The following is a 26,056-nucleotide window of genomic DNA, read 5'->3' as shown; positions in this document are numbered from 1 at the left end:
GGATTTTTCCAGTTTGCAATGGTGTGAAAGCTGTGTATATTCAGTAGAAACTGGACTTCGAATTTTGAATTTGTATCTTTTCCTAGGCTAGCGATACTCTCTTCCGGTACTGGGCAGCAACAGCGAGTTGCAGCTCCCAGTCAGCCATGCAATCGTGTGGGTAAACAACCAGTACACTTATAGCCATTCTGTTCTTCACATTCAGTACAATAGTCCATAAATGCATGAGACATTCAGCACTTTAATATAACATAATCTTTGTATTTGATCATTTTGCCCAACTATAGGCTAATGTAAGTGTACTGAGCACATTTAAGGTAGTCCAAGCTAAGCTATGATGTGCGGTGGGTTAGTTGTATTAAATGCATTTAGATGGGTTTATTGGGCTATAACCCCATCATGAGTTGAGGAAGATCCATAATCATATCCACTTGCACACGTACATCACTTCCATTCACATTCCATTGACAAGACCTGGGCATTAGGCTACTTGTTACATCAAACTGGGAAATGTGGCTTAGCTTTGTGCTCAAGGAGAAGGAGCCAGGGATATGAACAAGTCCTCGGTCTGCTAAACTAGCCTACATTAGAAAAAGTAATGATAGTTTCTGCATTGTCGGATTATTTGGGAATGTAATTAGATAACAGGAAACTGCTTATAGCACACTGCCTGACCCAGAGTAAATGACAAAATAACAAAAGTTATGTTTGTAATATTCATGCATTGTTAGTCATAATGAATCATGATATCTCAAACTTCCTTTCCCAATTCAGAAAAGACAGTCCTTTCTGTTTCTGCAGATTACTATCTCTAACTTTGCATCCCACCCTCTTCCACTTTCATCCAATCATTTATTTATCTACACATCCATGTCTGTCTCACACCTTCTCCCCCCTCTGCAGTTCTATATCTTCACTTGATTTGGCCCACTCCTCCCATCTTCCCATTTTCAATTACTAGTCTTACCATTCAGCAAGTCAAGAAAGCCAGGAACAAAAGGACGATCCCACAACACCTCCATCTTTTTCATACCCTCTCTCCAGCCATTCCTGACTCTTATCGTGTTCTATCTGATGTATGTCCTGACTCTGTCACCTTCACCAGGTCTGTCAGTTCCACATTACACCCTAGTCCAAGCTGTACTCGTCTCTTGCCTGCAATGTTGCTAACAGATTTCTGACTGCTGTCCCCATATCTGGTCTGTGTCTCTGGTCCATTCTTTGTCTTTGATCCTCTTCCCCATCCACTCACCCTTCTTCCAGATATCCCCAGACCTAGCTACCAATAATTTAGCCCGTGACCTACTTCACGTTGAGAAGAGTCTCACACGTGGCTTTCTTGCCTTTTAACCCTTACAGACTCATCCTGTAGCTTCCTTCTCATCCCTGTGGAAGGGTTCTCATGGCAAATTCCACCAGGAGAGTCTAGGTCACACTTTGTCTGCCTTAATTATCTGTCCATCTAATATTACCACAAACATAGCTTAAAATATCACTCATTTACTGTTTCTCACCTGTGGGTCAGAGGTCTAGGCTCAATTTGGTGGGATCCACTACAAGCCACCGTCAGAGACACCTTGCGACATGTCCGCTTCCTTCTTCAGATCAAGTGATGGTGGGAGAGACTCCAGCGAGAGGGATGCAACCAACACACAACCTCATCTGTTACATTCCACTGCTTTGCCATATCCTATTCTTTAGAAGCATATCAAGAGCCTGCAGCATTCTGCCAGAGGGCATCATAACAGGGTGTAAGCACCATGAGGTAGGAATTACAAGAAGCTGTACATGACTCTGTTGCACCTGGGACCTTGGGTCTTCACTTATTTCCTACCTCTTCTGTATCTTCACTTTCTCTCTACTCAATATAGAAAAACATAGAAGTTTCTGACGCTTGGGGGAAGCATGAAACAAAAAAAAACAGTCTTGGCTCTCCAACACATAATTGTTGACGACTATTTGATCTGAACAACCAAGCTTCTGGGAGCAGTTTTCTCGTTCTCGGAAGAGTCAGCTCTGCAGGACTTCTGCGCTTCCCCTTCTATTTTACTATTTTCTTTTAATTGCTGTACTAAGGTATAACTTATACATAGTGAATATACAAATCTTAAAGGTTCATCTTTATGAAATATTACATAAATAAACCCAAGTATCCACCACACAGGTCAAGAAATACTTCCAGCACTTCACAGGTTTCTTTTGCTCCTTGTTAATATTCCCTTTTATAAAAGTAGCTGGCATTCAACTCAATCACTGTAGATTAATTTTAAAGACTTATACATGGAGCCTCATGATACATAATACTGTTACAGCTGTCTTTTGATAATCATTATGGCTCTGAGGCTCCCTCCTGTGGTTGCAAAATGAGTTATTTCTTAATCATGCAATGTCTCAGTGAATGAATAGATTATGTGTATCCATTTTCCTGGTATATGGGAATTTTTCAGAATATTGTGAAGAATGCAGCTATGAGTATTTTTTTAATTGGAGTTCAATTTGCCAACATATAGCATAACACCCAGTGCTCATCCCACCAAGTGCCCCCCTTCGTGCCCATCACCCAGTCACCCCAACCCCCCACCCACCTCTTCTACTACCCCTTGTTCATTTTCCAGAGTTGAATATTCTTGATTATATTTTTTGTTGAATGTAAGCACATTTCTCTTGGGAATATGCAAATACGTGGACTGGCTGGATCATGGTGTCGGTACATGATTAACTTCAGTAGAAACCACGAAAGAGGTTTTTGTATTGTTTTAAGATTTTATTTATTCATGTAAGACACAGAAAGAAAGGCGGAGACATAGGCAGAGGGAGAAGCAGGTTCCCTGTAGGAAGCCTGATGCAGGACTTGATCCCAGGTCCTCAGGATCATGACCTGAGCCCAAGGGCATATCTTGGTTATTGTAAATAATGCTGCAATAAACACAGAGGTGCCTGTAACCTATGTATGTGATTTTATAATGGCATTATAACTGACATTCTGAAAACGGACTTTAAAAATTACTTCAGGGTGGCGCAGCGGTTTGGCGCCTGCCTTTGGCCCAGGGCGCGATCCTGGAGACCCGGGATCGAATCCCACGTCGGGCTCCCGGTGCATGGAGCCTGCTTCTCCCTCTGCCTGTGTCTCTGCCTCTCTCTCTCTATCTGTGTGTGACTATCATAAATAAATAAAAATTTAAAAAATAAAAAAAAATAAAAAAAATAAAAATTACTTCATTGTACTCGTGTACACATGCTTTTTTTTGAACTTTACAAAAAGTATATTATAGTTTATATTGTCTTATGTTTGTATTTTTCATTCAACAGTATATTAAGATCGACTGTGCATGTAGTATACTTCATTCATTTTTTTTCTTCTAGTCATTTTCATGATTATAACACAGTGTGCTCATGTATTTTCATGTTTCCAGTTTTTAATACCCACAGAGTGCTGTTGTGAAAATTCATGTACAGATGTCCTCATGCAAATGTGTAGGAATTTCTCTTAATAGGGTTCCTAGGGCTAGAATTTTTTTATTATTATAAGTGAGCAAAAGGAGAACTTCACTAGGTACTGCCCTGCTGTTTTCTCAAATGGTATCTTACCTGTTTATACTTCACCTGCATTATACTAACAATTCTGTGGATCTGTGTCTTTTCCAATACTTGATATTGTCATGTTCTTAAGTTTTTTTCAGTTGGGTGAATATAATTTGATATCTCACTGTGGTCTTTTTGCCTTCCCCATATACCCAAGAAAGCTGAGCACCTCTTCCTTTGTTGATTGGCTGATGTATATCTTCTGTGAAATGTTAGCTCATACACATATGCTTAGTTTTCATTTTGGATGTGGAACGTTGAAGTTCCCAATTGTAATTGTGGTTTTGTCTGTTTTTCCTTTGAACTCAGTTTTGGCTCTGATATTTGTTGCATATAGATTTAGGTTTGTTAGGTTTTCCTGGTGGATTGCTCTTTTTATCATTCTATAATGTCACTCTTTTTCTCACTCTTTACTTTGCTCTGTAGTCTATAGTATCTGATATTAACTTACCCTTATTTGCCTTTTTAAAAGTTATAGTTTAGTCAAATTGACTAGTCTTTTCTTTTATAGATAATGCTTTTGTATCTTGTTTATGAAATCTTTCACTTTCAAAAAGATAGTCATTTTTATGATTTACTAAATGTTAATGTTGAGCTTTTGACAGCTAGGTCTTTTCTTTTTTTAATTTTTATTTATTTATGATAGTCACAGAGAGAGAGAGAGAGAGAGAGAGAGAGGCAGAGATATAGGCAGAGGGAGAAGCAGGCTCCATGCACCGGGAGCCCGACGTGGGATTCGATCCCGGGTCTCCAGGATCGTGCCGTGGGCCAAAGGCAGGCGCTAAACCGCTGCGCCACCCAGGGATCCCAGCTAGGTCTTAATCAGTCTGGAGTTCATTTTTGTGTGGGGTGAGGTTAGGAATGCAATTTCATTTTCCCCCATATGGGAAATCACTTCTCTGGATCCATTTATTGAATAGCCCCTCCTTTTCTCATTGGGCCTCTCTGCTACTTCTGTCATATTCCAAAATTCATACATTTCTGAGCTTTTTTTTTTAAGATTTTATTTATTCATGAGAGACACACAGAGAGAGAGGCAGAGACATAGGCAGAGGGAGAAGCAGGCTCCTTGTGGGACCCCGGGATCACGACCTGAGCCAAAGGCGGACACTCAACCACTGAGCCAACCCAGGCACCCCCATTTCTGAGCTCCTAATTCTGTTTTTCCCTTTGACAGTTTGATAGTTTATCTCAAATCTATTTCTACATTGTACTGCCTTGATGTGTATAATCATCATAATCCGAATTCCTCAAAAGGCAAGATTCTCTTCTTTATTCTTCTGAGAAGGTAGCCTGGTCTGTTTGTTCTTTTATATAAATTCCACAATCACATTGTCCGTATTCTTGAAAAACTCTGTTTGGATTTTATTTGCATAGATGAATTTAAGAACAACTGTATATTACCAACCTTCCTTTTCATATAGATCTTCATTAATATGGTAAGTTTATAATTCTCTTCATCTAGATGATATCCATTTGGTGTCTGTTCACCTCAGTCTTTACTTAGGTGGGGTCTTCACTCAGACGAACTAGACTCAGTACGTCCACCCAGTAGTTTCTCACTCCTCTTCACTTTGCCTGGCATCCAGCATTCTCTCAAGACACCGCACGATGTACTTGCTGTCATCTGCAGTTTCTTTCTTTTAATTCCTCTATCAGGGAATTCCTACTCTCCTTTAGAGAGAAGCTCCCATAGCACCTTTTCCAGGTAGCCGGCACTGACCTCTTTCTGTCTCCCATGTGGCCAAGTTAGGTGCACCTTCCCCGTGCTGTCATACCATGAGATGTTAGAGCACAGTCTTTACACACTGTGTAGTCATTACTCTGCCCACCCTCCTCCATTCTGGAGAGTGAGGACTCATCCCCATTGCAGATTCTCTGTGCCCTGCCCCAGCTTTTCTTCCTGGGTTACCTTTGAAAGATGTCAAGAGTCCAAGGATTAGTGAAGAAAGAAATTGTAAATGTGGGCTAAGATGTATATAAATGCCATAAGCATTAGAGGGATAATTTTCATCTTCATTCTACCACTCAAATAGTAATTGTTCTGTTATTATCACTAATAGACACCTTTCTGTATTGGATTTCCTTCAGGTGAAAAAGCAAAACCTGAGACCACAGAGCTTACTGCTTCTCAGCTGGCCTTCACTGAGGAAGCCCCTTTTGAGGAACAAGTGACACAGGGAGTCGCAAGGGATTCCAGGTTGGGGCAAGCAAGGGATCAGGAAAAACTATCAGAAATGCAGGAAGGGAGCTTGAGGACAGGAACAGACCCCCACAAGGAGACATGCACTAGGAAATTGGCCCGTAAACATGATGATTTGGAAACAGATGATCGTTTGTGTTTAACGGTTTTACAGGAGCGAGTCACTGCACAAGGTGATCTACAAGAACATGAACAAGGACTAGGAAAAGACCCTGTGATAGATGCAAGGAATAACTTGTATAAATGCAGAGAATGTGGGAAAAGATTTAGCAAGAATTGGGCCCTCGTTCGTCATCAACAGATTCATGCTGGAGTCAAGCCTTATAAATGCAGTGAATGTGGGAAAGCCTGTCGTTATATGGCAGACTTCATTCGACATATGAGGTTGCATACTGGGGAAAAACCATACAAGTGTATTGAGTGTGAGAAGGCCTTCAAACGCAGGTCTCACCTCACAGAGCACCAGCGCATTCACACTGGAGATAAGCCCTATGAGTGCAAAGAATGTGGTAAAACTTTTACCCACCGCTCCTCTTTTAACCAGCATAATATGACTCACACTAGGGAAAAGCCTTTTTTGTGCAAAGAATGTGGGAAAGCTTTTTACTACAGCTCTTCCTTTGCTCAACACATGAGGATTCACACGGGAAAGAAACTCTATGAGTGCAGTGAATGTGGGAAGGCCTTTACTCACCGCTCCACTTTTATCCAGCATAATATGACCCACACAGGAGAGAAACCCTTTTTGTGCAAAGAATGTGGAAAAGCTTTTTGCCTCAGCTCATCCTTCACTCAACACATGAGGATTCACACTGGAGAGAAACCCTATGAGTGCAATGACTGTGGAAAGGCCTTCACTCATCGCTCTACTTTTATCCGGCACAAGAGGACTCATACTGGAGAGAAACCCTTTGAGTGCAAGGAATGTGGGAAAGCCTTTTGTGACAGCTCTTCCTTAATTCAGCACCTGAGAATTCACACTGGTGAGAGGCCCTATAAGTGCAGTGAATGTGGAAAAGCCTTTACACACCACTCTGTTTTTATCCGACATAATAGGACCCACAGTGGAGAAAAACCTTTGGAGTGTAAACAATGTGCAAAAGCCTTCTACTACAGCTCTTCCTTTACTCGACACATGAGGATTCACACTGGCGAGAAGCCCTATGTATGCAGAGAATGTGGAAAGGCCTTTACCCAGCCTGCAAATTTTGTTCGTCATAATAGGATCCACACTGGAGAAAAACCATATGAATGCAAAGACTGTAAGAAGGCTTTTTGTGACAACTTTGCCTTAACTCAACACATGAGAACTCACACTGGGGAGAAACCCTTTGAATGTGGTGAATGTGGAAAAACCTTTAGCCACAGTTCATCCTTCACTCACCATCGAAAAATTCACACCAGAGTTTAAAGGCCTCTTCAGGTTGTTTACTTCAGTCAATTTTAGTGACCTCATACTGGTGAAATATCTTTTCTTTTGAATATAATTATTCAGGAAAATCTTTCGGCCAGAGAAATATCTTGCTTGTTACTGATAATTCATACTGAAGGGAAACCTAATTGTCACCCCCGTGAGAGCTTTTTGTGGCAGGGCATCTCAAGGGTCAAATTAGAAATTGACCCAGTCTAGACCCTTACACTACCCCTGAGAATCATCCACAAGTGAGACCCAGTGGTTGTATCTCTGGGAAAAGTGTCAGCAAGAATCCTATGTTTATACTATAAACCCATCTCAAGAGTATGTTAAAAGGGCAATGAGTGGTAGAGGAGGGGATGTAGAAGAGAAAGGAAAAAGAAAAGCATACATGGCTTCTTTCCAGTTTCCCTGCCAAGGTTGTGATAATTTGTCATTACGGCTGTAGTGGGGGGTATTGGGTGTATGGAGGATAAAAAGACCTCACCCGCATCGTGTTTTTTATATATCCATTATCAGGAGAGTTGGAGCACTGAAGGCAGCTGTGCTGCCAACATTTTTTGAGAATATTCCTTATTCTAAAACATTGTCATTTTTAAGTTTTAGGAGCATAAATGTTCGTGAGAGGTTTAGAAGCCTGAGTCATGAAATACTTAGACACACACAGACATGTATATTTAGTCAATTCTTGTTACTCATTGTAGTCATATTCTATAAATTCATCACAAACAGTGAATTCATGAATACTGAACCACTGCTCCTAGAGGAAATACAAATTTAGGTTCACATTTTCATCAACCAATTAATGCATTATCTGTCATGGAATTTTTTTTCTGTTTATAGGCATCTGAATTTAATAAATGTTTCATATAAATTATATGCAGGATTATAAAAACACTTCAATTACATCATTTTGTGTAGTGTATGGTTATTACACTACTACTTTAACTTAGTCATACAGTTACCACAGTTTAGTACCCACAATAAACACAGTAAACCGTAGAGTAATATGAACACCTACACTATGCTATAGTCATGCAAAGAAAGTCCAGGAAAAAAAAGGTTAAAATTAATCAAAGATTAACATTTAATAAAACTAGTTTTGATAGCGCTGTGGGCTGTGTGGTGGGGGCAGTGCACTCTGGATAAACCTCTTGACCGTGGCTTGCCCTGAGAAAACCAATGTTGTAGCTGATGGTACTCGTGCAGAAGAGGAAGATGATGAGTCCGGAAGACCAACATCTAGCAGTTCTACCTCAGGAGTTTGACTTTTGCCACTTGTTGGTGACACTGGCAGTGCTCTTTCCTGAAGTGGCTTGAAAAATTGCATGAGGCTGCATTCAATGATAGGGTCACATTGTTTCACATCATGGAAAATTCTTCCAAGGCAGACTTTCATTCTGATATTATGGCTGCTCTGAGAGGGCTTATTCACTGAGTGGTAGACTGGTTTTTCAGCACCATCCTCATCACGGACTTCGGTGCCTTGTTTTGCCATCTTTTCTAGGTCTTTGTGGGCTCTACTACCCCTTCTGCCAAAACTTCTTCCACACCTTCCCTCATGTCACTGAAGCTTTTCCCACTATTTGCCACGTGATATGCATTATATGTTTGACACTCTCCTTTATATTTCTTGTAATACTTTCAAAACCTTTGAAATTTTATTTTTTAAAGATTTTATTCATGAGAGAGAGAGAGAGGCAGAGACAAAGGCAGAGGGAGAAGCAGGCTCCATGCAGGGAGTCCGACGTGGGACTTGATCCCGGGTCTCCAGGACCACGCCCTGGGCTGAAGGCAGGCACTAAACTGCTGAGCCACCGGGGCTGCCCAAAACCTTTGAAATTTTAGGTTTTACAGGCAGTCTGGCCATTTTCCCAGACATTACTGATAGTAGTCTGCTTGATATGATCCCAGGCTGTGCACCGCAATCACTGACAGTTCATGTAGTGACGGACTTCCAATAGTCCTCATGATGGTGTCCTTGTAGGTGTTGTGTGCTTTACTGTAAAGTTCCCTCATGCTGTGCACCATGAAAGCTTTATTACGTCCTGATGGAGAGGTTAAATGACAGACTTGCTGTGTAGGGGTATGGAAAGTACATCTAGGTTGGGGTGGGTATTTGCAAGCTCTTTGTGGCGATGGACCGGGGCATTATTCAAAATCAATACAACTTGGAGGCAAGGTTTTTGCCCTGGAGATAGTCCACTTCTTGGATGAGCAATTGTGGAAGCAATCCTGGAATGTTTCTGACATCTCATATGTTACATGTCAAACTCCTGAACCAGAGTTTCCTTTTAAGTTCTTGTGAATTTGGAGTTCTGTACACCTCGAGGGGTTTGTACTTAAAGTCTGTTGCTGTTGGTATTGACACACAATAGCAAGATTGCATGGTATCTGGATAATTTGAAGACTCAGGGTTTGGAGGCCATTTGCATTATATAGGTTTTATTTGCCAAGAGCCTAGTAAAGCAAGTCAGTCTCATTGGCATCAAAATCTGCTTTCAACATAACACTGTATGAACATTTAGCAGGTATTTTAAAGATTCCACACATCTTGATCTGCAGGACCTGCCTTCTCTGCACACTGTTTATATTCTATTGCCTCTTGAAAATGTGCAAGCCAGCTAACACTAGCTGATCCAGGTTTAACATTTTCCCTATCTCCGTAACATGACTAAATTTTGGCTTTCTGCCTCATAACAATGCCTTCCCAAACTTTTTAAATTGGTCTTCATTTTGCAAATCCACAGCTTTACCTGCTTTTCCATCTTTTTTGTAGCTTCACCACAAATTATAAAAGTTACTTTTAACATTTTCTGGAGTGGCTTCATGTACAGACCAGTGAATTTCTTCTTCCTACTTTTGGATGTGCTGTATTGTTGATTCACTCACACTGAACTCTGAGCCAACAGCAGCACAACTCCTGACTGAAGGTAGCCCAGCTAACTTAACGTATTTTCTTTATGGTCCATGAAAGCCTTTTGCACTTAAAAACACTGGACAGCCCTGGATGCCTGCATGGCACAATTGAGTGCCCAACTCTTGGTTTTGGCTCTGGTCCATGATCTCTGGGCCATGGGATCCCAAGTCCTGTGTTGGGTTCCACACTCAGTGCAGAGTCTGCTTAAGATTCTCTCCCTCTCCCCCCATTCTGCTCATCTCTCAAATAATCTTTTTAAAAAAAGAAAGTATATGCAAATTAGAGAGAAATAAATGATAAAGCTAATAGCAGAAATTGAAAATAAACAAAAATTAATACACTAAAAATGGGTTTTAATGAAATTGACAAACCCCTAGAAAAATTGACCAGGAAATAAAAAAAGAAAAATTTCCAGTGTCAGGAATGAAGGGAATCATCAGGAATCATCACTGCAGATTTGATAGAAATTAGCAGGATTGAAAAAAAATAACAGGATAACAAATGACCATAAACCATTGTATGAGGAAAATTGCACATCCATGTGGTTTTCCTATAAATTATTAAAAGTATAAGCTATTTTACTAAGGTTCCACAACTTTCTGAAAACAAAGATGGAAACTTTAATTCATTCTATAAAGAAGCTCTCATTACCCTAGTTAAAACAATGAAATTTTTAAAAATGAAATTTAAAGATTAGTATCCCTCAGGAACATGGACATAAACATCTTTTTTTTTTTTTTTAGGATTTTATTCATGAGAGACACACAGAGGCAGAGACACAGGCAGATGGAGAAACAGGCTCCCCGTAATAAGCTCAATGACGGGACTTGATCCCAGGACCCCAGGATCACACCCTGAGCCAAAGGCAGATGCTCAACCACTGAGCCACCCAGGTGTCCCGACATAAACCTCTTCAATGACCATTTCAGGAAATAATCCAGCCAAATACAAAGATAATTTTGGGTCGGGTTTGTCCCAAGAATTAATGTTTTAACATTTAAAGAATCCAGTCAATGTAATTTATATTTACAGAATAAAGGAGAGAAGCCATATTATTATCTGAAATCTCTAAGTGAAGTAATTGACAAAATTCAATGCTTCATGCTCAAAGATTACTTCAAAGTAACCTCCACCAAAATAGAGATTGGAGGGCATTCCTTGATATGATGAAACATATACAAAAAGCCTTCAGCTAATAGCATACCAAACACTTCTCTTAAGATCTGGATCCTAGAAAGGATGTTCCTTATCTTCACTGGATTCAATATTTTACAGAGCGTCAGAGCAAATGTAAAGGTAAAAAGAAGTAGTAAAAGGCATATTGATTAAAAAGGATTATGTAAAACTCTATTTACAGAAAACATGAATATATTTTTAAGAAGTCCTAAGAAATCTACAAGAAATAACCAGAAGCATGGAGTGAATTTAGCATGCTTCCAGGATACAAGGTCAATATATAAAAACCAATTGTATATTTTATATGCTACCAGCAAAGATTTGAAAACTAAAATTTGAAAGATAACATTTACAATAGCATTTTTTATTTTTATTTTTTTAAGATTTTTTTATTTATTCATGAGAGAGACACAGGCAGAGGGAGAAGCAGGCTCCATGCAGGGATCCTGACGCGGGACTCGATCCTGGGTCTTCAGGATCATGCCCTAGGCTGAAGGCAGCACTAAACATGAGCCACCCAGGTTGCCCAACAATAGCATTTTTTAAATCTCATAAAGTACTAGAATAAATTAGGAGATTCTGTGTAAGGCCTGCACACTAAAAAGTACACAGCAGGGGTTGGCAAGCTTTCACTATAAAGCACAATAGGAAATAATTCAGGCTTTGCAGAAGTGGTGTCTGTCACATATTCTGGTGTTTTTTTTTAAATGTTAACATCTGAATAGGATAGGGGAACTGCATGACAGGCATTAAAGAGGGCATATGATGAGATGAGCATTGGGTGTTACACTATTAGTAAATTGAATTTAAATTTAAAAAGTGAAAAAAAAAATTTAAAAAGTGTTAACACCATTTCAAGCTAATTGGCATTACAATAACAAGCCATGGGCCAAATTTGACCCACGATCTATGATCTGACATTTCTAGAACTCTGCTACAAAATAATGAGAAAAAAATTTTAAAGACTTAAAGGAAAAGTACCAACTAATGAACTAGCAAAGTTAATACTGGTGAGTTGTTCCTCTTGGCCGTGACCTTGAAAGCTGGTCTGTGGAATTATTACAAGAGATATTGGTGCCCTTGGGGCAAAAGGCTTATAAGCCAGGATAGATCCAGTGCACAACTGGTATGCGCCTGTTCATGAACCTGAAAGACCTCTCATAGCTGCATGATTTGCTGCAAGGCTCATACTGAGAAATGTTTGATACGGATGAGTTACCAACTCACAATCCCTGCAGTACATTTTCTGAGACTGAAGCCTCATGTGGCCAATGGTAGACTTACGAGTTGAGCCAAAAAAGATCTCAAAGGCAGTGACTACTCATTAAGGGTATGTAACTGTACTAAGTATCAAAAAATGGTAATACAGGTGCATACCACAGTCTGGTGGCTAAATGCGTGAGCCCTGGAATCAGACAGCCTGGGTTAAAATTCTTGCTGCATTACACCTGTGTGACTTGAAAGTTCTAAGGCTTTCACCAAATTTGTGAAAACAAGCGAAGAGAACCTGTCTGTCAGAAAAGGATGTGCTGTGGTGTAGTATCCATGTCTCCACTGGCATTCGGAAACCTAGTAGTCCAGCTGGTGATGCTCATGACACTTGCCTTTCCAGAGTGACCACAGAAAAGGTGCCCCTGGCTCCAGGAACTAGGGAGGAGCTAGAGTGGCCTCTGGAGGAGGTGGTGTTCTGAGTCATGACCTACTGGCAACAGAAGGGGTAGGGGATAGGTTGTGAGAATTAACTGGTGGCTCCTGTGGTCATTACCTGAAAGGAAGAGACTGGGGTAAATTTACTGCCCTCCCACCTTAGCACATACCCTGCTGCAGCCATCCCCTACTGTCTGATACACCATGTGAGTGAGACACAGCCAACCCCCAGTCTCCCCACCTTTAGTTTTTTTACCCCAACCTCCCATAAGCCATGCCCAAGGCATTGAGCAGGCTCTGCCCTCTAGTGATCACTGGGGGGAGGGCTAGTGACCCCCAACCACAGGTTGCCTCTGTTTCTGCCCTCCATTTAGGCGCTGAGGTGACAGCCATTCAGGGTCTTGGAATTTATCGTCTTTAACGGTCTCACTAAACTGCCAGGCCCAGCTGGTGTCAAACACCTGCAACCAGCAGCAGGAACAGAAGTGCTAGAAAGTCCTGCTGGGATTTGGCCCCTGGGCCTTGCCATTTGGCACTTTTTCCTCATGCCCTTTGCTGGTGTAGGCTCAGCTGGGTGTCCCGTGTTCCAGTGCCATGCCACAGCATCAGGCTGGAGAGTGCACGGTTTGCCACGGAGGAGCAGGTAGCTAGGAGAGCTCTCCAAATGTCACACGACTCTTCCAAGACCCAATAGCATGAACTCTTCTTCATGGGCAACTTCCTCAGCAAGCTTCTCGCTTGTGCTGTCCCTGGCCCTCAGCACACATGTGTCCCTCTTCTGGCAGAGATTGCCCTGCTGCCTCTGCTACCCCTCCCCTTGGCCCCTTTCCTAGACAGTTCTGCCCGGATCCACTGCCTTTGCCTCTCCGTGTCCCATCCCCCTAACGGGTAGTATCCGATGAGGCAGCCTCAGCAACCCTCTAAAGGTCTTTTTTTTTTTTTTAATTTTTTTTAATTTTTTTTATTTATTTATGATAGTTACACAGAGAGAGAGAGAGAGAGAGGCAGAGACATAGGCAGAGGGAGAAGCAGGCTCCATGCACCGGGAGCCCGACGTGGGACTCGATCCCGGGCCTCCAGGATCACGCCCTGGGCCAAAGGCAGGCGCTAAACCGCTGCGCCACCCAGGGTTCCCAACCCTCTAAAGGTCTTGAGGGGACTGACTCCCCGAAGAAGCTGCTGCTCTCTGCATGTACCTCAAAGTGTGTGTCCACTCTGGAATGGTAAAGATCCTTCCTAGGGCACACAATGACTCTCCTTCCTTTGTCACCTAATCAGGTAGTCCCCTCTATAAGGCGAGGGCCAGCCAATCACCCTCCAGATCCTTGCTTAAAGGAGACTGAGCTGAAGTCACCAGGAGTGTGAAGGAAGGGGATTGTCAAAGAAAAGTGTGCAAAGGGCAGGACTACCCCGAAGGGGGTTCCCATAGCAGTGGGTATGTACCATCAGCATCTAGGCTCCTGGTGACAAGTGGAGTTGTCACATTTTTGGGAGTATTCTGAGCCTCAGAAGGGAAATCTCTATTCGGAGACGATAGCGTAGGTAAGATATCACACACACGTCCCATGAGCTCCTTCCCCAAAGGCCATGCCTTCAGCAGCTCATACAGCCCTGCTGGAGGCTTCATGCCTCTGCAGGGGTGGTCCAGGTGCAGTGGGGTTCTGGCCCAGCCATATTCTCTTCCCAGCTGCTAGAGAGGTTGAGAAAGGAAGAGCATGGTGAAAGCCCCTGACTCAGCTCTCTACCCTAATTGAAGTCAAAGAAGAAATCTCAAGAGAGAAAAGCTTTCAGATACCCTGTCAAGGAGAAATTCTCCATCCACACCTGTCAGTCATGGGCTCTCTAAACAGTAATTTTCAGTGCCACAACTGCTGCCACTGCTGCTGCTACTGTCATTGTTGTGGGGTCAGAGGGAGCCTGCTCCCACCTCCTACCTTCCTTGTATGGTCATTGCTGAAGACCTCAGCTTGGAGAAAAAGAGCACCAATGGAACCACAAGGTTGGAGGCTAAAACTCAGACCACTTTAGACAGCAGTGCCACTCAGCCTGCCTGTTCCTTCCTCTGTCTCTTGCAGGGAATAGTTACTTTGCCATTGGCCACTCTCCCCTCGCAGATTCCAGAAATTGACAAATCAGCAGTCATGGACTTGACTGACTTGTCTATGGGGGCCCAATCCTGTCTACCCCTTTACTTAACCCCCACACCAGATACTGATCATGAAATGGGATGCACAATTTCTAACTCTCCTTTTGCTGCCGCTGCCATCATTGCTCACTTTAGATTCTGACCCATTTTTGAGGTTCCTCTTAACGATGAAAAATAGAGGCCCTTTGCATTCCAATCCCTCAGTCATGTTTGCAGGATCTTCTGCTTCTCTTACCATAGCTCCTAAACACCTCATCCCTCTGTCTCCCTTCCATAGAATCAAGTCACCTACACCTGTGTGTGTAGATTCTCCTCCCTTTTTCTTACAGACTCCTCTTCAAGTCCCTTTCGCCAGTGTCCCTGTCTTCACCAGCCAGCCCATCACTGCCTCCTCAATCACCCTCAACATCCCAGCGGGCACCATCTGTGGATTGGATGGACCTCAGCGGGTGCTTTGGACTTGGTGTGACTGGCGTAGACACAACACTACTCTGCCTTGCCAGGCTTTCATTTTCAGATTTCCACCAGGATCCTGCATGAGCTCCATCCCATGGGACCAGCTTCTCCCAGTGTGGAACAAATAACCCCTACAAAGGCCCCAGTTGCCACCAGCCCACCTGCTTTTATGGCTAGCAGCCCCACTGGCACTTTCACCCTTCCCTTTAGGGCAGGAATCACCCATTAGCTGCAAGTTGGGAGTCTATGTGGACAGCAGCAGGAAGCCACTCTCTTCAATGCCCCTGGTTTTGTTTTTTTTTTTTCTGGTCCATCTACCACTGCTTCTGCAGTAGCCTCACTCCAAGACTCTTCAGACTCGCCAACCAAGCCTGCCTTCGACTCTGATGAAATCGATGTGGATACCATGCTCAATTCCCAGCCTGCTATCTTCCTGCCTCTTTTTGCCAGCTTTAACAGCTCTTCCCCTTTGGGAAAGCCGGCAGCCCCAGCAGAACCTACATACCTAGCCTATACTATAGCAGTCCTGGAACCCAAGCAGTCAGCTTTTGAGTGTTTTGACACCCCTATGTTTCAAATTTGGCATCTCTGTCAGCACCCAGCCAGCTTTTGGTGGCACTTCAGTTGTTTTCCCCAATGGTATGGCCACTCTTTCCTGCTCTGGAGCTGCCACCAGCATGCATAGCACTGAAGATCACTGCTCACTTTTGCTGGTACTACTACAGAGCCATTTGGGTTTATGGGATTTGCTACCTTATGGGTAGTGGAAGCTTTGGGGTCATTGTGGATGTCCCAGACTTTAGCTTCATGTCTGGAATACTCAGTTTTGGAGCAAGGCCAAGTGTGACACCAGCACCACAGCTCATGTTGGGAGGTGCTGTCCGCCTGTTGTATCCCTGTTGCAATTGGAAAGGCCAGTACTGCTGAGAGCAAATCGGTCCATGGAAACACTTTCCTTCCTACCTATAATCAGAGCACCCAGAGCCAGCCCAGCTATCACATGCCTACTACTACTGGTCAAGAGAGCGTCAATGAGAAGGAACACATGCCATAAGACACTTTTGTTCTTCCTGTGGTCAGATCACCTGGAATCCATCCAACCAGGGTACATCTATTGTAGCCAAGAGGACAACATCATACCTGTGTCTGGGGGGCTTTATGTTCCTATCTGCAGTCAGAGCTCCTGGGTCCCACTGGAAGGAGCACATGTTTTACAATGGGAAGGGCTGACCCCATAACTGTGTTTGGAGGATTTTTTTCCTGTATCTGGTCTGAGCACTTGGGGCCCATCTAGTCACAGGAAACCTTTTACTACTGGAGAAGCCTCCACCACTAAAAGATGTATGTCATGATACATCTGTTCCTGTCCTCCATCAGACACCTAGTGTCCACCAGGCCAGAGCACATCTGTTGCTGTCTGAAGGGCTAGCATTATACCTGTGATTGGAAATGCTATGTCAGGGTACTTGATGGACGTGGTCCAAAACACAGGTGATACTGTAGGAAAAGGCAGCACCATAGCTGCCCTTCTGGATATTTTTGTTCTCTCATTCAGAGCAGCAGCACTCACAGTCAGAGCACATCTGTTGCAGTCTCATGAGAACATCATACACTTTTAGGAAGATTCTCTATTCACAGGAAATCTTAATTCACAGGAAAATAGGAATTCAGGAATTTTCTATTCACATCTTCACTCAGAACATTTGGAGTCTACTTAGAGTACTCTCTTTGATGTGGAATAGTGAACACCACACCAAGGATATGTCCAAATTTCAGCACTTTTGTTGCTGTCTTTCAGAGCAAATGTAGCTCTGGCATGGGCATGGCAAGCAACGCTCTCACTTTGGGTCACCATTATCACCTGCCCAGTTTTCTTTGGAGACAGAAGTGTTGGATCACCAACCCTTTCATTTTCTTCTACTGAAAGAAACAATGTCTCAGCAAAAGCTTTCTAGAAATGGTGGGTGACCACTAATTGCCATTAACAGGAAGAGGCTCAACCCCTCTAGTTATGTCAAACAAACTTAACCTACACTCTGTCCTCTTAGAGCAAGCTGAAGCCCAATACCTCAGGGCGTTTGTATATGTGTAAAATGGTGTAGTTTCAGATGAGGCTGAATCCGAAGTCAACACACTGACTGGCCATGAGAAGTTCCCCTGTGGCAAAAAGAAAGAGATCAGTAAGTATCAACCATGTCATACCTGGTTGCAACTGCTAACCTAGCAGACTCAAGCTATGGGCCAGTTTTCCTCTATTCTTGGGTGTGCAGGACCTCCTGCTACTACCTAAAGCTGTCCCCTACTGCATTTGCATTACCCATTTGCCTCAGCAGGCTCTTTTCTTTCTTACCCAGATTAGATAATATATAATATGACAAATTATACATCATAATGTACTATATTATGTAATATACATGTAACACATATACATTATTATATAAAAATATATAATATTATATATTACAATATATTAGGATATACCACATCCTATTTGCCGAACCACAGAACTTTAAAAAGTTAAGGCTGACTCCACACATTACCATTCACACAAGTCAAATTTTCCTCCGCAGTTGAATAAAAGAACAAAGATGTATGAACAGCAGATAAATTAATGAGAACAAGAAAAAATATATGTATATGGTTATGGTATAGCCACACTTTACAACTGCACATGCTGATGTCTGAAACCTCTCTTTTAAATGTAAGGGATGGCAATCATGAGGAAGTGAAGTTCAGAGGCGAGAGAGATGGGTGGCCCTCTCCCATCACTCTGATTTCACTATAGGTCAGATCATCCCTAATGTGCATTAGCAAAACACACTTAATAATTTTTAAAAATAAATGTGTCATTTGTGTCTTAAAAAAAAAAGATTTATTTAACAGAAAGAGAAAGAGACAGCTCAAGCAGGGGTGGGGAATGGCAGAGGGAGAGGGAGAAGCAGGCTCCCTGCTGAGCAGAGATTCCCAATCTGGGGCTTGATCTCAGGATCCTAGGATCATGACCAAAGGCAGGTGCTTAACCAATTGAGCCACCCAGGCACCCATTGTTTGTGTCTTTCTCTTTAATTTGAATTTAGGCAACCATCTCCACCCATAATTCAACTAGAGAGGATGGATGTGGCATCTAGGCTCTCTTGCCTTAAAGAACAAAGGGGAGAAAAGCTCACCACTGCTTTGTAATTATTGGAAATTTTAGGTTTAGAATGCTTCATATAGCAGTGTTTTCATGCTCCATAAGAATTCGGAAAAGATTCCTTCTTCAAGAGAACTACTAGATATAGCCTGTTTGGAAAAATAACTGATCTGGCATTGCTCTAAATCTCTAAAATAGCAAATCACAACAGTTATAATTTCACCCAGTTCTGGCAGGCTGTAGAGTCCCGCTGTATCTCCACTACTTAACTCTTGAAAATATTCTGCTTTCTAAGACAATTCATATACTATAAGAACTAACTAGGGATCCCTGGGTGGTGCAGTGGTTTAGCACCTGCCTTTGGCCCAGGGCGCGATCCTGGAGACCCGGGATCGAATCCCACGTCAGACTCCTGGTGTATGGAGCCTGCTTCTCCTTCTGCCTGTGTCTCTGCCTCTCTCTCTCTCTGTGTGACTATCATAAATAAATAAAAATTAAAAAAAAAAAAGAACTAACTGAAGCTGGGAAAAAAAGAAAATATAAGCAGTTCCCTCATCTTTTACATATTATTTTATTATTTATCCGTTGATGATTTTACACTAGACATCGTGCTGCTAGAGCCTAATAACAGAGTTGAGAGACCTCTCTTGCCCGAAAGGAATTTACAATATAGTAGGAGAGGACAGACGAATATATCAAGGTTAAAACTGGAGGGGTTGTTGGTAGGGATATGGGAGCAGGTAAGAAAGACATAAAACTAAGAATACCAATTCCTCAGAAACTCCATCCAAAAAGAAGAGGGGATTTTCAATTCCACATTGAAGGAGCTGGAAAGTCACAGGAGAGAAGCTGAACAGACTGAAAAGTCAACTACTCTTCTTAGATCTGTGAGAGTTAAGGACACTACTCCTAGGATTGGAAAGACAGGTGAATATAGGGCATCATGGTTTACCAGAGACTCATGAGTGGAAAAACCACTGTGGGAACCAGTGCCAAGGTTGGAAAACTATATTGTATGGCTGGAGGTTTCTGTGATTTGTCCCGCATAACTGATCACCCTGACCTGCACGTACACAGGCAGGCTAAAGAGTATTGTTTATGAGATTTGTGCTACATAAGTGACTTTGGAAGCCCGGTTATTGACAGTGCTGGCCTCTGGATCAGAACTGGCCCTTCTAGGGACACCTGGGTGGGTCATGATCCCGGGGTCCTGGGATGGAGTCCTGCATCGTCCTTGCAGGGAGCCTGCTCCTCCCCCTGCCTGTGTCTCTGCCTCTCTCTCTGTGTCTCTCATGAATAAATAAATAAAATCTTCTAAAAAATTAAAATGAAATAAAATAATATTATGTGTGGTTATCTATCTGTCTATGGTTATATATGCTTAGATATAGGTGAAATGAGTGACAGCAATGATACAAGGGATGGGAGGGAGTATTTGGATTATTTTATTATTTTAAGGTACTCACCTGTGAGGTGGTATAGTATTACCTAAAGGTAGACTTGTGTCAGTTGTAAATGTATATTGTAAACTCTAGGGCAACCACTAAGAGGGAAAAAGTGAAATATGCCTGATATGTTTAAAAAAAGGAAAGAAAATGGAATAAAACACTCAATTGTGACAGAAAAAGCAGAAGACAAAAAATAGGAACATAGAAGAAAGCAACAAACAAAAAAATAAGAAATATTAATCCAACTATATCTATGAACGGTGAAATAAAATGGAGTCACTTATGTCAAGGGGTTTTTAAATGGAGCCAGGAAGCCCAAAAGATGGGATTTTTTGTTTTGTTTTAAGATTGTATTTATTTGAGACAGAGAGAGAGAGCATGCACAAGCAAGGGGGAGGGGCAGAGGGAGAGGGAGAAGCAGGGTCCCAGCTGAGCAGGGAGCCAGACCTGGGGCTTTATTGCAGGACCCCAAGATCATGAACTGAGCCACCCAGGCACCCTAAGGAGATGGGCTTTAATGCAGGTCCTCTCCAGGTAGAACCTTGAACTCTTGAATTGAACCAAACCACAAATACCCCCCAAGGATTCTGCACAAACGCCTGCAATTTCCTACAGTAATGGACCTATTTTTGCTTAGTGATAGCTGTAGCAACCAGTTATGTTTCGCCGAGATTAGTTTTCTGCTGCCAACACCAATCAAAATTCTTTGTAAACAATGTGTACACGCATTCCTTTTTGTCTTAAAAAAAATCAATTTTTGCTTCCTAGTGGGACACTATTTGGATTGCTACCCAAATCTGTGTACCCCAAGTTGCAATTTGATCCCCTGATCAGCAGGGAGTCTGCTGCTCTCTACCCCTTCCTCTGTCCCCCCCTCCCCCGCCCCCAGCTCATGCTCTCTCTCTCAAATAAATAAATAAAATCTTTAAAAAATAATAATAATAGGGGCACCTGGGTGGCTCAGTGGTTGAGCATCTGCCTTTGGCTCAGGTCGTGATCCCAGGGTCCTGGGATCGAGTTCCGTCTGTGTCAGGTTTCCTGTGGGGAGCCTGCTTCTCCCTCTCCTATGTCTCTGCCTCTCTCTGTGTCTCTCATAAATGAATAAATAAAATCTTTAAAAATAATAATAATAAATCTCTAAAATATTGTGAAAGAATTTTTAATGTCAATGGTCATGAGAGTTATTAATCCATTGTGTTCTTTTTTGTTAAGGTCTGGTATTAGGGTAATGCTGGCCACATAGAACAAATTAGGGAAATTTTCCTTCTGTTTTTTTGAAAGAGTGTGCAGAACACTGGCAAAATTTCTTTCTTATATGTTTGATAGAATTCACCAGTAAAATCATTTGGACCTGCAGTCCTTTTCCTGGAAAGTGTTTTTAGTTCTGTTACTTGTTCAATATGTTTCATATCTGTATTCACTCTGTCTTATTCATATTTCTAGTTATTTGGAGTGTTTTTTTACAGCTTTATTGAGATATGGTTCAGATACTCATACAGTTTACCCAATTAAAGTGTACAATTCAATGGCTTGCAGTATATTCACAGATACATGCAACTGTAATGGAGACTCACACTCTTGTGTCTCTTGCCTACTCTTACACTACCACACCACTTCACTTCTGATACCAAACATGTAGGTTTTCTACGTATCAAGCAATTCTCCAATTCTCAGCAGAGTCCTACAAATTTAGCTCAATTCTGACATGGTCTATCTGGAGATAGTGTCAGATCCCTTAGGTTAAGGGCCGAGTCCCACAAGACCACCCCCATTTCAGGTGCCAACCACAAGTCTCAGGTTGTTACTCGTGCTTCTGATTGGCTATATATTAGGGGTTCCCATGACTTTCTCCACAGGTTCAATTAATTTGCTAGTGCAGCTTACAGAACTCAGGAAACCAGTTTACCTACTAAACCGCTAGCTTACAGTAGAGGGTTTAAAGGATATAAATGAATAGCTAGATGAAGAGATACACAGGCCAAGGTTGGGAAAGGTCCCAAACATGGGAGCCTCTTTCCCTGTGGAGTTCGGGTACACCAACTTATCAGCATGCATTCTGATTCACAAACATGCAAGTTGTCTGAACCCTGTCCTTTTGGGTTTTTGTTACATAGGCACAGCTGATTTAGTCACTGGCTATTGGTGATTGAACTCAATTTTCTCCAGTCCCTCTTCCCAAAGGTAGGTAGAAGGACCGGATGTTCCAACCCTTTATTGATATAGTTGGTCCCTTATTAACATAACAAAAAATAACTATCCCTCTTGTTACTTAGGAAATCCCAAAGTTCAGCAACCATCACCACCAAAATCAGTTAATCACCTCGAAAAGAAACCCCCTCCTGTTCAGCCACAACTCTATCTCCCAACCTTTTCAAGCCCTAGGCAACCACGAATCTATTTTTATGTCAACACAGTCTATATTCTGGACATTTCATTTAAATGAAATCATATAATATGTGGTCTTTTGTGATTGTCTTCTTTCACTTAGTGTAATGTTTTCAGAGTTTTATCCATGTTGTAGCATAAATCAGTGTTTCACTGCTTTTTATGACTGAATAATGTCCCATTATTCAGTGTGTGGATACACTAATTTGTTTATCCATTTATCAGCTGACGGACATTTAGATTATTTTTACCTTTTGGCCTTGCTGAATAATGCTATAATCATTCATATGCAGTTTCCATGTGGTCATATGTTTTCACTTCTCATGTACATATGCCTTGAAGTAGAATTGCTGGGACATAGGGTAACTCTATGTTTAATATTTTGAGGAACTGACACACTGTTTTCCAAAGTGTCTGCACCCTTCTACATTCCTACTTAACAGTGTTTGAGGCTTCCAATTTTTCCATATTCTCACCCTTATTTGTTATCTTACTTTTTGATTCTAGTCATCCTAGTTGGTATGAACCGGCATATCATTGTGGTTTTGATTTGCATTTCCCTGATGACTAATACTGTTGAACATCTTTTCATTTGCAAATTGGCCACTTATATGTCTTACTAAGGAATGTCTATTCAGATACTTTGCCGATTTTTCTATTTTTTTGTTTATATCTTTCTATTATTGAGTTGTGTTACTTACAATACATATAGATACAAGTCCCTAATGAGATATATGAAGTATACCCATTTTCTCCCATTCTGTGGGTTTTCCTCTCAATTTCTTATTTTTTAAAAAGATTTTATTTATTTACTCATGAGACAGAGAGAGAGGCAGAGACACAGGCAGAGGGAGAAGCAGGCTCCATGCAGGGAGCCCAATGTGGGACTCGATCCCGGTACTTGGGATCACGCCCTGGGCCGAAAGCAGGTGCTAAACCACTGAGCCACCCAGGCGTCCCTTGCTCTCCTTAATGACCATCACCCAATTACCCCATCTCTCCACCCACCTCCCCTCCAGCAACCCTTAGTTTGTTTCTTATAGCTAAGAGTCTCTTATGGTTTGTCTCCTTCTCTGATTCCATCTTATTTTTCCCTCCCTTCATCTATGATCCTCTATTTGTTTCTTAATTTCCATATATGTCTGGAAAACAGTATGGAGTTAGCTCAAAAAGTTAAAAAATAAATCTATCCTACGATCCAGCAGTTGCACTACTAGGTATTTATCCAAAGGATATAAACATAGTGATTTGAAGGGGCACCTGTACCCTTAAGTTTATAGCAGCAATAGCCAAACTATGGAAAGAGCTCAGATGTTCATGGACAGATGAATGGATAAAGAAGATGTGGAAAAAAAAAAAAAAGAAGAAGATGTGGTATACAATGGAATATTACTCTGCTCATTTTGAAATCAGGTTATTTAGTTTTTTTGCTATTGTGTTATATGAGTTATTTCTGTTTTAGATATTAACTTTTTATCAGATATAGGATTTGCAAATATTTTTTCTCACTCAGGTTGGCTTTTCATTTCATTGATTTTTTTCTTTTTTCTTTTTTTTTTTGTGCAGAAGCCTTTTGGTTTGATGTAGTCCCACTTATTTTTACTTTTGTTGCCTTTGCTTTGGGTGTCAAATCTAAAAAATCATTGCCAAAACCATATATACATACAGATAACAGATATCTATGTCTATATATCGTCTGTATCTTTGTGTCCATCTTTATCTGTACCTATTTCTCTATATACCACAGGAGTGGACTAGAAAAGTGAATATTGTTAAGTAGTAATTTTCAGCCAGGACCCTAAAAGCCGGTTATGGAATTATTATAAGATCTACATAAAAAAAAAAAAAAGATATGTTGCAGTCCTTGGCTTTTAAGCCGGGGTGGATACTTCACCCACCTGAAATACATCTCCTCTCCTTGCCTGTGGGAGAAGATCCCTGATAGCCAGCTATGTAGTCAGCTGCAGGCTCGACTAGAAGAGAAATGCCCCAAATTGCTGTGCTGACAATTGTTGGTCCCTGCAAATGTAGGAGGTAAGAAAGAAAAAAAAGACATGCAGATTAAACACAAGTAAAGCTGACTTTATTCAGAGATGTATGATCTACAGAAAATACTATGTGTATGGAGAAAACTCAAAGGAATCTGCAAAGAAACTACCAGAAGTAAAAAATTTAGCGAGGTACACACCCACTACACATCGCGCCCTGGGCCGATGTATGTATGTGTGTGTATATATATGTATATATTATATCTCCACATATATCTAGGGGGGGAGGGAGGGAAGGAAAGAGAGAGGGAAGTGTATTTCCCATGTACTACTAATTACCTATTTAAGAGACACCATTTAGGGGCAGCCTGGAGGGCTCAGCAGTTTAGCTCCGCCTTCAGCCCAGGGCGTGATCCTGGAATCGAGTCCCGCATTGGGCTGCCCTCTGCCTGTGTCTCAGCCTCTCTCTCTGTATCTCTCATGAATAAATACATAAAATCTTTAAAAATTATTTTAAAAAAATGGTAATACCTGAGGCCTACAGGATGAAGAGGCACCACAGCCGAGTGGCTACATTCAGGAGCTCTGCCAGCCAGGCTGGGTTCCAGGGCTGCTCCGCCACGACCACCTGAATAAGGGGAGCAAAGTTCTAAGGCTTAAATGCGGTTTTACCGAATGCACACACACACACACACACGCACACGCACACGCACACAAGCGCACGCACACACGCACACACAGCAGCAGTGAGGAGAACCTGCCCGCTGGGACGAGGCGTGGACAGCAGCGTCCAGGCCGCTGGGGGCATCTGGCTTCCACCTCGGGCGACGTCCCTGGCCAGAGCGGGGGCCCCTCCCGGCGCCGGGACAGGAGAGGCTCTTGGCGGGGGGGGGCGCGGCGGGGGCTCCGCGCTGCCTGTGTGCGGGACGGAGGGAAACCCTGTCCTCCCCGGGGCTGCCCCGAGGGTCGCGCGGGGGTCCCGCTCCGGGCGCGCCTCCGCCGTGCTCGGCAGTCTCGGCCCGGGGGGCGCTCTGGGGCCCGACGCCCGCAGGCGGGGCACGGGGCGGGGGGCGCCCGGGGCTCGGCTGGCCGCCGGCCGTTGGGCCCTCGCGCCCCGGGCTCGCGCTCGCCGGCTCCGCCACCCGATGCGGCCGTGCCGCAGGACAGCCGCTGGGCGGCGCGGCCGGGTAGCCGAGCAGGGGGCGGGACGGTCCCCTGCGCCCCCGCCGCAGCCCCCACCCCCGGCCGCCTCCTCCGCCAGCGCCCCGCGCCCCGCCCCCAGCAGCGTCTCCCTCGGGGCTGGCACCGCCTCGCTCACCCTGCGCCCCGCGTGTCTCCGCGGGCTGCTCTTTTTTTTTTTTAATTTTTATTTATTTGTGATAGTCACAGAGAGAGAGAGAGAATGAGGCAGAGACACAGGCAGAGGGAGAAGCAGGCTCCATGCACCGGGAGCCCGACGTGGGATTCGATCCCGGGTCTCCAGGATCGCGCCCTGGGCCAAAGGCAGGCGCCAAACCGCTGCGCCACCCAGGGATCCCTCCGCGGGCTGCTCTGATGC

General features: G+C 42.9%; 1 protein-coding gene and 1 long non-coding RNA gene across 9 annotated transcripts in view; one reads left to right on the top strand and one right to left on the bottom strand.

Annotated features, from left to right (window-relative positions):
• The window catches only part of ZNF599 (zinc finger protein 599), a 45,026-nt gene extending 36,919 nt beyond the window's left edge, over positions 1–8,107 (top strand). For 4 of the 5 annotated variants that reach the window (XM_072781555.1, XM_072781519.1, XM_072781529.1 and 1 more), the window contains one exon: positions 5,674–8,107. In XM_072781555.1, the coding sequence (XP_072637656.1) occupies positions 5,674–7,196 (1,523 nt within the window). In that variant the 3' untranslated portion in view covers positions 7,197–8,107. Of the gene's footprint in view, positions 1–1,604; positions 1,766–5,673 lie in introns of all 5 variants that reach the window. The other variant, XM_072781545.1, reaches the window with a different exon arrangement.
• A 1,290-nt stretch (positions 8,108–9,397) lies between these two features.
• On the bottom strand, positions 9,398–25,521 carry LOC140607141 (uncharacterized). Of its 4 annotated transcripts, none has more exons than XR_012009296.1 (4): positions 25,238–25,521; positions 25,030–25,126; positions 24,409–24,529; positions 9,398–17,701 (listed from the first exon to the last, which is right to left on the bottom strand). It is a non-coding gene; the product is annotated as an uncharacterized lncRNA (long non-coding RNA). The 4 variants fall into 4 exon arrangements; XR_012009293.1 differs by having other exon boundaries at positions 25,256–25,521; XR_012009292.1 differs by having other exon boundaries at positions 25,260–25,519.
• Positions 25,522–26,056: the final 535 nt, after the last annotated feature.

Source organism: Canis lupus, chromosome 1, assembly GCF_048164855.1.
Source record: "Canis lupus baileyi chromosome 1, mCanLup2.hap1, whole genome shotgun sequence".
Taxonomy (NCBI): domain Eukaryota; kingdom Metazoa; phylum Chordata; class Mammalia; order Carnivora; family Canidae; genus Canis; species Canis lupus.
The sequence above is the reverse complement of the archived record's forward strand: the minus strand, read 5'-3'. Positions and strand labels throughout refer to the sequence as shown.